This window comes from Dasypus novemcinctus, chromosome 21 (genome assembly GCF_030445035.2).
Source record: "Dasypus novemcinctus isolate mDasNov1 chromosome 21, mDasNov1.1.hap2, whole genome shotgun sequence".
Classification (NCBI taxonomy): domain Eukaryota; kingdom Metazoa; phylum Chordata; class Mammalia; order Cingulata; family Dasypodidae; genus Dasypus; species Dasypus novemcinctus.
The window spans coordinates 1,688,721-1,701,017 of NC_080693.1; the positions used below are offsets into that span (position 1 = coordinate 1,688,721).

The following is a 12,297-nucleotide window of genomic DNA, read 5'->3' on the forward strand; positions in this document are numbered from 1 at the left end:
TAGAAACTGTGGGAAGGTAGCAGGCTAGCTGGGCATAAGAGAAGCTGGGGTGTTTGTCAGTGATAGGAGAGGCCAGCTGGAGAGTGGGGGGAAATGGGCACAAGGGAAATGGGGAGCTGCCCAGTCAGCCCCAGAAGAGGGCAGGAGCCCAGATAGCCCAGAGGGAGATGAAAATCACCCAGCCTGCTAGGTGGGGGAAGAGGGGAGCAAACCACAGGTGGGCCTGTGCCCAGCCTGCTTAGAGTAGGAGGAGTGGGTGAGGCTCAGGGAGAACTGAGAGACATAGCCATGTTTCTCTCTCCCTCTCTTTTTCCTATTTTCTGTTTTCTTTCATTTTTTTTCTCTTTCTCCATCCAAGTACTAGTGGGGAGGCTGGCTGTGAGGTGATTGATTGGCAGATACAAGTAGCTGGAGAGGAGTAGACCAGTGAGTTGTGGTGACCTGAGGAGGCCTTTTTGTTGATGTTGTTTTTGTTGTATTGTCTCTCTCTTTCCCTCTTCACTCAGATACCTGCAGAGAGGGACTGTGAAATTATCTATTGGCAAAAACAAGCAGGCTGAGAGAAGGAGCCTGGTGGACTAAAATGGAGGCCCAGAGATTTGTTTTGTTTGTTTTATTCTCCTCTTCCCTATTTTCTTTCTTTCTCCTGTTTTTATTTTCTTTATTTTCTTCTTTATCCTTGTCTTTTATTTCCCCTTTTCTTTCCATTTTCCTCCCTTTTTAACTATTATTTTTTTATTTTTACCCTCTTTTTTCTTTCCTTTCTCTTAATATTTTCTTTTTTCTTTCAAATTGACCTTCTTTTCTTCCTTTCCTTTCTGCCCTTCCCTGTTTTGCTTTTTCTTCTTCATTCTCCTTTATCTCATCTTTTATTTTATTTTTGCTATTTCATATTTTAACTTCTTTACATTTTTATCCCTATTTACTATTTTCCCTCTTATTATTTATTTTTTTCTGTCTCCTTTTTGTTCTTTCTCCCTCTTTTTAATTTTTCCTTTTCTTTTTTACCTTCTTTCTTTCATTTTTGTGGATCCAGAATTTTTTCCAAAGAACATGGCATCTACTAAGATATAGAATAAATGAGAACCAAGTGTTAAAGAGGATTAAACATAAAAGCAAACAAGGGAAACAGACTTTGGCCCAGTGGTTAGGGCATCCGTCTACCACATGGGAGGTCCGCGGTTCAAGCCCCGGACCTCCTTGACCCGTGTGGAGCTGGCCCATGCGCAGTGCTGATGCACGCAAGGAGTGCCCTGCCACACAGGGGTGTCCCCCGCGTAGGGGAGCCCCACGCGCAAGGAGTGCACCCATAAGGAGAGCCGCCCAGCGCGAAGGAGGGAGCAGCCTGCCCAGGAATGGCGCCGCCCACACTTCCCGTGCCGCTGACGACAACAGAAGCGGACAAAGAAACAAGACGCAGCAAAAAGACACAGAAAACAGACAACCGGGGGAGGGGAGGGGAATTAAATAAATAAAAATAAATCTTTAAAAAAAAAAAAAAAGCAAACAAAAATTAAACTCTGTACGACAAAGAGAAACTGACCAACTGAATACATCCAGGAAAATAAAAAGATGCTTAGATATCAGGGGAAAAAAATTACAAACCATACTAAGAAACAGAAAGCCATGGTCCAGTCTAATGAATGAACTTAAAAGCAGGAGGAAATGCAAAATGTGGAATAACTAATCAAGGATGGCATAACAAATATGATTAAAAAGTCAATAAAATGAAGGATTAGATAAAGGATATCAAGAAGACACTGGGACAACATCCAGATGCTCTTCTATTCTGACATATTTAAGCTCTCTGAGTCTTTTTTATTCTTTCTCTCTAAAATGGGGTTTCATGCCTCAAAGTTTTTACTCTTTCATAAGGTTTTGATGGAGCATGCATGATGAGTACTTAATAGAAGTTGATTCCTCCCTTGCTCCATTCTACCTTTCAAAATCAGGTGTGTATTCCAGTATTTCATGAACTTCCTGCAAGAAAGCAAAATTCTTTAAGTTTGAAAAGTATTTCATAAAATCTCTTAATTGGTAACATTGTATAAATTCAAAGAATCCCTATTTTGTTTCTCCTTCTAAATCTACATATAAAGGTCTTTCCCTACATTTGGAAAGCATACATATATGGACCCATGTATAAGTATGTATACATATAAGTATGTATGTTTATACATATATTCATATTTACTTGATCACTCAATTAATTAATATAAGTGTTGTATGTATAAAGGTGATTTAAATGTATTTTTTTAAAGATGCCATCTTTACTTAAACTAATAAAATTAAAAACAATATATTTGATAAATTGTATATAATAATCAAATGGTAGAAATGAATCTTTGGATTCATGTAAATAGTGTGCTAAAATATTTTGCATTAATAATGGTTGATTTAGGTGTAGCTTTCAGACTAACATATAGCTCTGAGGATTACCTCATATTATTTTAAATTATATATATACAAAAAGTAAATATAATCTAGATATAATAACCACTTTCATCAGTGTAAAGTAAAAAAATTTCATTTCAGAAAGAATTCTCTCTTGACTTTCATTTGTGTGGCTCCATTGTTAGTCATTCTAGCCATTAATCATTTGTTAGCTAGATGCTTTAGGAAAAAGTCTGTGGCTGGGAAAAATATTAACGATTTTGCATATATGGTATAATTCTTGTATTGACTAAATTAGGTGCGTATTATATGTCCTTTTATAGATGAAAACCCTAAGGTATACAGTGGTAAAGTACCATGTACAAGATTCGGTAACTATTTACAAAGAAAGATTTGAAACCAAGTGTGACTTCTTCTGATTCGTCCTTTATAACACTGATTGGCCCTGTAGCATCAGTGGCTAATGACCACCTTGAGCATTAGGAGAATGGAATAGATAGGGTTATGTCTCACTTATTCCTGTCCTTCATTCTGCCAAACATTATTACCCTATAAAAGACAAGGAAGTTTATCTAACAACCTTCATTGGCTTTCAGTCTTTCTCCTTCTATTTAATATTTCATTTTGTGAAAATAAGAAGAAAACCTTCAAAAATGAGAGAAAGTAATTCAGAAGCAAGGTAAAAATCATTAGAAGATGAATTCAGAACTCAGCCCTCTAGGGTGTTAAGCTCAAGAGAGATAATTGCACCCTTTTACAAGTCCTATGCATTTGTATTTCTAAAAACAACAACAAAAAAATGTAAACATTCCCATTGTGATACACTATTATTCCCTATAGAGAGGAATACATTTATCTGTATCTCATTTTCTCTCTCTAGACTGAGACAAAAAAGGGATTCATGTAAGTGGATAAGCATTAAAAATATTTTAACTGAACCAATGTAAAAAACCTTCTATATTCTTATGATAGAATTTTACGAGATGGGGAGAAAATTTTTAGATGACAAAAGATTTCAAAGAAGAGGGTATGTAGTAATAAACATTTTTTCTATTTTATAAAAGATATACCTAAATTGTAATTATATAATTGTAGAATTTTATTAATTAATATATTAAATATTTAAAGAGTAGAATGAAACTTAAAAATTCCTGTTTGATAATTAAAATCCTGGAATTAATATTATGTGCTATAAATGAGAAGATACAATAAGGACTCTCTTCCAAATTCATACAATCTCATTGCATAAAATGAGAGATAAGCAAAATCAAATGATTTCTCCAGAAATTTTCATTTATTTATTATTTTCATTCATTTATTGAACTTTGCACTGTTAGAGATGCAACATAATAAATCAAAATTCTATCCTCAAGATACTACTTTCCACATGTATCAGACAATAAAAAGAAATTGTGATGCTTGCTATGAAAATAGCATTGCACCAATTATGGGAATGAGAAAAATGGCATTGTCACTGTCTGAAGCTGAGGGAGGCCAAGTTGAACCTTCCTCAAAGGACTGCATATATGAGTGCATGTAATATATTTTGTCAACACAGACTTCACCATAAACTGCCTGTGATTGGGGAAAATGGAATGCCAGGTGAGTAATTAAAGTTGATAGTAAGCAATAGAAGACGAATCTCATGGGGTTAATGAGGATCACAGTGAGATTGATTTTCAAAATATTGTAGTGGACCCAACTGCACTGTATTGAGTTCACCAGCAATGTTCAGATGATTTAGTATAAAAACAAAAAGGTGAATATTGGGTTGAGGCAGAGGTGAGAATTTGGAGGTAGAGGAAAGTGACTGAAGATTTGAGAGAGTTACCACAATGGGTAACCTGGGAATTAAATGATGCCAGACCCAGAGATAGATTTTGATCAAAAAAAGAAAATTTGGAGTGGAACTCATAAGGCTTAAGTATAAGTGAAGGTAATTGTGAGAGTAAGAGCAAGGCTGATTATACAAGAAGAGTAAGAGACATGTTAACTTTAAAATTTGAGAAGTAAGGAAATTGTAAATGAAAATATAAACATGTTACCCTAGAATATCTTTCTGAAATGGAACCTAGATATCGGTCTTAGGTGTTATAAAAAAAAAAAAAAAAAAAAAAAGGGCAAGCATCACCCTGTGAGTCAGGGGTTTGGGATGAACTTTGAGTTTATATAAGTAATTGATAAAATTAGTGATAGAGAAGAAAAATGTGAACCAGGTGACAACATATTTAACAATTTTTAAAAGTTCCCTGGATGCTAATAAATCAAAGATTTGAGGTGATCACAAACAAGAGAAGAATGCACTCAAGTAAGTAAGTCATCACAGGCAGAAGAGTCCATGGGAAAATATTTTCAGGTTCATCCCTTCATCCATAGTCCAGTGACAAAAATAGCAGTATATTCTTATTATTGTTAATGGTAAGAATAGTAAATAATATCAAAACACAAAAAATGAAGATAATTTTGGCACATTATTTTGACAAAATACCTACCTGGTGGGTAAGGCATCTTCATGATTTAATAATAGTAAATGAAATGGATCACAAAAATCAGAAATAGTAAAATTTAAGCATATGTATAATAATTAGAAAACCTGATATTACATCAGGTGAGAGATTATTGGTTAAATTTGTAGATGCTAAATAAGGAGGGAGGAATCAACATGAAGACCCACAAACCCTTATACAGACAACTTTAGTAATTCAGTCAAGGGCTGTGGAGCAGCAAGTCACTCTATGAAGGATTTGTGTAGGTATGGGAGACTCTGGTATCTCTTCCAGATAAGGCACCATGTGTGAACTGCTTTGAGGAAGCCTCCTCAAATCCAGTCCAGAAGCACTGTGCTTCAGATGACTTGCCATGCTAGCCTGACCCTGTATCAAGTAATCAGCATGAGAACCAAGAAGAAATACTCAAATTGAGGAAGAAAGGTAGAAATGATTATCAGTAACCAAAATTTATTCTAACAAGTAGAAAGAGTGCTGAATAAGGAGATCTGACAGCATGGATTTAAAATTGTAATTTTGAAGATAATTGTTCATTAAACATGTATATTTCTAGTGGATCAGATTAAAGAGGGTGACTTTAAATTAACAAATCAATTACATTTATAAAGTCCAATACTTGAATGATTAATAATATCTAAAATGATTATAATTGGAACAATAAAATTTGAGTTATTGTTCAATAAATTTGCAATTTGTTTGGAAGAAGAAATGATTATTCTTCAAAGAAACTGAGATTGGTATAACCAGAATGTCTATGTGAATAGCCATAAATACAATATATGATTATCATAAAAAACAAGATGCAATTGACAAACATCCAAGCAATAAAAGTCTCAATGGTACTTTTTTATTCACACATATACTTGTGAATGAGTGGTTTGAAACTAATTATCTATGAATTTATTATTTTGTTCTTCTAGAGCTGTTGGGAAGATGGAGAGAAGAAATTTCACAGTCATCAGTGAATTTGTCCTTCTGGGATTTTCCAGCTCAGAAGAGGAGCAAAGACTTCTGACCCTGCTCTTCTTCTCTATGTACTTGATCACCATATCAGGGAACATGCTCATTGTCTTGGCCATCACCTGTGACTCTCAACTCCATTCCCCCATGTATTTCTTCCTTAGCAATTTGGCTTTTTTGGACATCTGTTATACTTCCACGACAGTCCCACAAATGGTAGTGAACACGTTGACAGACACCAAGACTATTTCATTTTCAGGCTGCCTCACACAACTCTTCTTCTTCATTTCCTTTGTGAATATGGAGAGCTTCCTTCTCTGTGTGATGGCATATGATAGATTTGTGGCAATCTGCCACCCTTTACATTACGCCAACATAATGAATCCTCACCTTTGTGTCCAGTTGGTGGCTGGACTCTGGGTTGTGACCTACTTCCATGCCCTCCTACACACTGTCTTAATGGCACATCTCTCCTTCTGTGCTTCCAATGTGGTCCATCATTTCTTCTGTGATCTCAACCCACTCCTGCAGCTCTCCTGCTCTGATGTGTTCTTCAACAAGGTGATAATCTATGTGGTGGGGGCTCCCTTGGCTCTCACACCTTTTATTTGCATCCTCATATCTTATGTGTTTATCTTCTTCACCATTCTCAAGGTCATTTCTACTCAGGGAAAACACAGAGCCTTTTCCACCTGTGGCAGTCACTTGTCAGTGGTGATGTTGTGCTATGGCACAGCCATTGCTGTCTACTTCAGCCCTTCTTCATCTCATAATTCTGTGAGGGACATACTGTCATCTGTCATGTATAACATAGTGACTCCAGTGCTGAATCCTTTCATCTATAGTCTAAGGAATAAAGATATGAAGAGAGCGCTCATGAAAATTCTTTGTAAGTGCACAGCTTTTAGCAGCAATAAGGTCCTCAATGAGTGACTTAACAATACTAGTTTGGTCATAAAAGAAAATGAATCCCTAGAGGCAATAAGATAAATCAATTCTTTTGGGAAATATCTCCTTTATGTTTGAAAATGTGTTACACATGCTTTATGGATTTACACATTAATTCATTTGAATAAATGTATAAGATAAAATTATAAAGCCCTTCTTTCAGGTAAATAAAGACAATCTTAACTTATAGCATACCTAAAGCCCAGCTTATAAAAAGTAAGGCTCTCTGATTCCATACAATGGACCTTAGAGATGAGATGTGATTCTCTGTGAAAAAATTTCTCAAACATTATAGATTAGGGTAAATTAAGATAAATCCTTCACTTAGTATTAACATGTTCATATTTTGAATTAAATATAAATGGATTCAAGCAATGCTTTCACATATTGGTGTAATAAGGAGGTTGTCTCATTTTTAATGCTTAATCCCCTATTCTCAAAAATGTATCCAAGTTATAAAATATTTATTATAATCACTTCTCACTTCAAACATAGTCTAGGATTCCATTCTATAACCCAAGTGTCTCTCAAACTTGTTATTTTATGGTTTGTAAGCAGAGTAGAATGTACCCCTCAGAATCTCTTTCCTAGATATCTCCACAGGTCAGAGGGCAGATGATCCCCAATGTTAAGCACATTCTAAATAGATTCCATATCTGAAGAAGAGATCAAATTTTCAGTACATTTTTCAGAGATGGAAGGGTGTGTTTCTTTCATGCCAGTCAAATGGTTTCTGTCAAAATAAAACCCAGATTTTAGGGGGAGGAGGCAAGATGGTCGCCGAGTGAACTTGCCTTTGTGGTCTGTCCTGGGAAGAGATGGCTGGGCGCGGCTGCAGGTTCTCCAAGGCGTGGCGTTTTGGGGATTTTTGCAGGGCAGAAGCGCCTGGACATCGATTGGGTGGAAAGGTAACGGAGAGGATTGGTCTAGTAGATATAATTTGGGTTCTATTGCCCGCAGGTGAGACCCGCACACGGGATCCTCCCTATTGGGGGTGGGGAAAATCACGGTCCTGCCCGGCAGCTCCGCTTTTAGATGGCTCTGAGTTGCTAAGGAGTTCGCGAGTTCTGGGTGAGCTATTGGCGAGTTGAAACGACGGGTCGCCTTTGCGAATTGATTTGGGAAGATAGACGGTGTTTTGTTGTGAAGCGGGAGAAACTTTTGAATGCGAGCACAAAGAGTAGAGCTTCTGCCTGAAGCCCCGCCCCCAAAAGCCCGGGAGCCGGTCTCCAACCCAAATAGGCTGTAGGCAAAAAAGGGACGTAATTGGAAAATTGTATTAGGCTGCGGCAAGGGAGGGGGACATGCCTGGAAGCCAATTAGGGAATAAGCTGCGAAGCTTGGGAACTCCAGTTTTTTGGAATCTGTTTTCAGCGTCACAGGCCGGGCTTCGGATCTGTACTAGTAATGTGGCTGCGGTGTAGAGGCGCCATCTAGTGGCAGTGGTTTGGAATCACAGGACGGGAGCTGTCCAAAAGCTGAAGTGAAAGATACACGTACTAATGAGCCCAGCTAAGTAAGTGAATTGCAGGGTTCAGTCACAATATAGAGTTTGCGGATCTGACTTCCCCCATAGGGCTGGCACCCAGCTGTGGGGATCCCTGAGGGCTGTGTTACAATGCAGGGCTCCCAGGCTTCCTGTTGACCAGATTGGAGGTTGCCAGGTCTGAATTACCTAAACTCTGGTGGCCCAAACCACAGAGACTCACACCTCTTGAGTCCTCAATATCTCAGACATTCCATCCCTGAATCCATCACGCTCTGAGGTCCATCTGAGGTCCTTAAATGCCCTAGCCTTCAACGTTGGCATTTTTTCTTTATCGTTTCACTTTGTTTTGTTTTTATTTTCATTTTGACTTATTCTTTACTTTTTTCAATTTCCTGATTGCTAACACCGCATTATCCCCGAGTCTTCTCTCTCAGCGTATCCCCCAAAGTCCTTTTTTACTCAGTTATTTGCGGTTTTTTTTTTGTGTGGTAGGTGCTGTGTAGTGGGTGTTTTAATTCTGGTTCGTGTATATCTGGTTTTTTTTTTTTGTTTTTTTTTTCTTTCCCCTACCTGTTCCCCACCCTTTGCCCACCCTCTTTTCCTTTCTTCCTCTCATCCCTTCCTCCCCCTTTTTTTTCTTTTTTTTTTTCCTGTTGTCTCTTCCCCTCTTGTCCCTCATATTCTACTTAGTTTATTTTAACTCAATTATTCAATAGGTGCGGCAGGAAACACCTCACAATCGCTTGGATTTCTCATCCTCCACTGCCTCATTTCTGTGTGAACTGATTTAGGCTACCTACACTATCCTCTTTCCCCTACATCTTGATATCTGCCACCATCTACTGTCTCTCCTATATTCCACCTCCCACCTCCCTTTCGTCGATCCACGAAGGGTCTAAGTCTTAATTCCTAATACCTTTGTTTTGTTTTCTGTCTGTTATCCACACTTGAAACTAGTACCTTTCTTTTCTCTTCCCCTCTCTCATGAAAACAATAGCTTTTTAGCTCATACCACATTCCTCCCATATTCAATCATCTACCTCATAATAAGTACTCTACCTACTGCTATAACTACACAATTTACATGAATCTAACCTCCATCCTCCCAGATCTCATATTCTTGCTTTGTTAACATAAATCACCAATACTACTATACACTTTTCCCTTGCTCACACAATTGCCTTTCCCCAAAGCTAATATACTTTCCTTTAAAGTGAACTTAACCAACAACAAGAAATTAGAATAAGAAGGAAAAAAGTGACAAAGAGAAGATATAACACCTATGCAAAAATAACAGCTAATTAACCTCCAAGAGTAGACAAAGAAGCTAAGGAACTGATTAAATCCGTCAAGATAAAGAGATGACCAGAAAGCAACAAAAATCTACAAACCAAACCAGTAATCAGGAAAACATGGCTGAATCCATTCAACAAACCAAAAATCACGAAGAGGAGCAAAACTTTGCTCAAGCAATGAAAGATCTCAGAACATTTATCACCGACAAATTTGACGAAGTAATGAAAGAGGTTAACAACATGAAGACATCACTTGGAGGGGAAATTGAAGACATATGCAAAAACATAACAGATATGATGGGAATGAACACCACAGTTCAAGAAATCAAAAATACACTTGCATCAAATATCAGCAGACTAGAAGAGACAGAGCAGAGAATTAGTGATGTGGAAGACAGTACATCAGAAATCAAACAGATAGTAGAAGGGGTCAATACGAAGATAGAAAAAATCCAGTTAGGACTTAGGGACCTGAATGACAATGCAAAACGCTCAAACATACGTATTATAGGCATTCCAGAAGGTGAAGAGAAGGGAAAGGGGTCAGAAGGAGTGTTGTGGGAAATAATGGCTGAAAAGCTCCCAAATCTACTGAAAGAAACAGATGGGCATATCCAAGAAGCACAGCGCACTCCACTAGTCATAAACCCCAACAGGCCCACCCCAAGACATATACTTGTCAAATTATCCAATGCTCAAGACAAAGAGAAAATCCTAAAAGCAGCAAGAGAAAAGAAAACCATCACATACAAGGGAAGCTCAATTAGATTAAGTGCTGATTTCTCATCTGAAACCATGGAGGCAAGAAGGCAGTGGTATGATATAGTCAAGGTACTAAAGGAAAAAAATTTCCAACCAAGAATACTCTATCTAGCTAAACTAGCATTCAAACATGATGGAAAGTTTAAAATATTCGCAGACAAACAGAAACTGAAAGAGTATACCAACAAGAAACCTCCCCTGGAAGAAATTCTAAAGGGAGTTCTGCAGGAAGAAAGGAAAAAACAGGAAAGACATAGTTGGAGGAGAGTATAAGAGCAACAACAACAACAAAAAAGACAAAAAAAATACAAACAAAATATGACAAACACAAATTCTATCAAAATATGGCTAACACAAATAATCCCTTGAAAGTAATAACACTGAATGTCAACGGATTAAACTCACCTCTCAAAAGATTCAGACTGGGACATTGGATAAGGAAATATGACCCATTCGTATGCTGTCTACAAGAGACACATCTTAGACCCAGAGACACATGGAGATTGAAAGTGAATGGCTGGAAAGCAATCATACAAGCTAACAATAACCAAAAAAAGGCAGGAGTAGCTATATTAATATCAGACAAAATAGACTTTAAATGTGAAACAATTGTGAGAGACAAAGAAGGATACTACATTTTAGTGAAAGGGAAAATCTGTCAAGAAGATCGAACAATCATAAATATTTATGCCCCTAACAAGGGTGCCTCTAAATACATGAGGCAAATGCTGGAAAAACTAAGTGAAAGAATAGATACATCTAGAATTATAGTGGGGGATTTTAATACACCACTATCAACTCTGGACAGAACATCTCAAAAGAGAATCACCAAAGAAACAAAACATCTGAACAGTATATTAGAGGAGCTGGATCTAATAGACATATATAGATTGCTACACCCAGACACAGCAGGATATACATTTTTCTCAAGCGCACATGGATCATTCTCCAAGATAGATCATATGCTAGGCCACAAAGAAAGGCTGAATGAATTCAGAAAGACTGAAATCATACAAAACAATATCTCTGACCACAGTGGAGTCAAGCTGGAAATTTGCAAGGGAGAGAAGCCCAGATTTCACACCACGATTTGGAAATTAAACAGCACACTCTTAGAAAAACAGTGGGTCAAAGAGGAAATCTCAATCAATGACTACCTTGAATCAAATGATAATGATAACACAACATACCAAAATTTATGGGATGCAGCAAAAGCAGTACTGAGAGGAAAATTTATAGCCATAAATTCATATATCAAAAAAGAAGAAAGAGCAAAAATTGAAGAGCTAACTGCACATTTGATGGAATTAGAAAAACAACAACAAAGTAACCCAACAGGAAGAAAAAGGAAGGAAATAACAAAGATAAGAGCAGAACTAAATGGAATAGAAAATAAGAAAGCACTTGAAAAGATAAACAAGACCAAGACCTGGTTTTTTGAGAAGATTAACAAAATTGACAAACCTTTAGCGAGACTAACAAAGAAAAAAAGAGAGAAGATGCAAATACACAAAATAAGAAATGAGAAAGGCAATATCACCACTGACCCCACAGAAATAAAGACTATCATAAGAGGATACTTTGAAAAACTATATTCCAACAAAAATGACAATCTAGATGAAATGGACAAATTGCTAGAAACACATAAGCAGCCCATATTGAGAAAAGAAGAAATTGATGATCTTAACAAACCAATCACAAGCAGAGAGATAGAATCAGTTATTAAAAATCTCCCAACTAAGAAGAGTCCAAGGCCAGATGGCTTCACAGGTGAATTCTACAAAACATTCTGGAAAGAACTGACACCAATCCAGCTGAAACTATTCCAAAAAATCGAAACAGAAAGAACATTACCCAACTCCTTCTATGATGCCAACATTACCCTAGTACCAAAGCCAAACAAAGACATCACAAGAAAGGAAAACTACAGACCAATTTCTCT

General features: G+C 37.1%; 1 protein-coding gene across 1 annotated transcript; it reads left to right on the plus strand.

Annotated features, from left to right (window-relative positions):
* Positions 1–5,834: 5,834 nt before the first annotated feature.
* LOC131274885 (olfactory receptor 1C1-like) lies at positions 5,835–6,794 on the plus strand. Its single transcript, XM_058283260.1, has one exon. It carries the CDS (start codon positions 5,835–5,837, stop codon positions 6,792–6,794), a length of 960 nt encoding a protein of 319 aa, XP_058139243.1.
* The last annotated feature ends 5,503 nt before the right edge of the window (positions 6,795–12,297 follow it).

Coding starts and splice junctions, on each gene's coding strand:
- LOC131274885 (XM_058283260.1), top strand. CDS start 5,835: ATGGAGAGAAGAAATTTCACAGTCATCAGTGAATTTGTCCTTCTGGGA.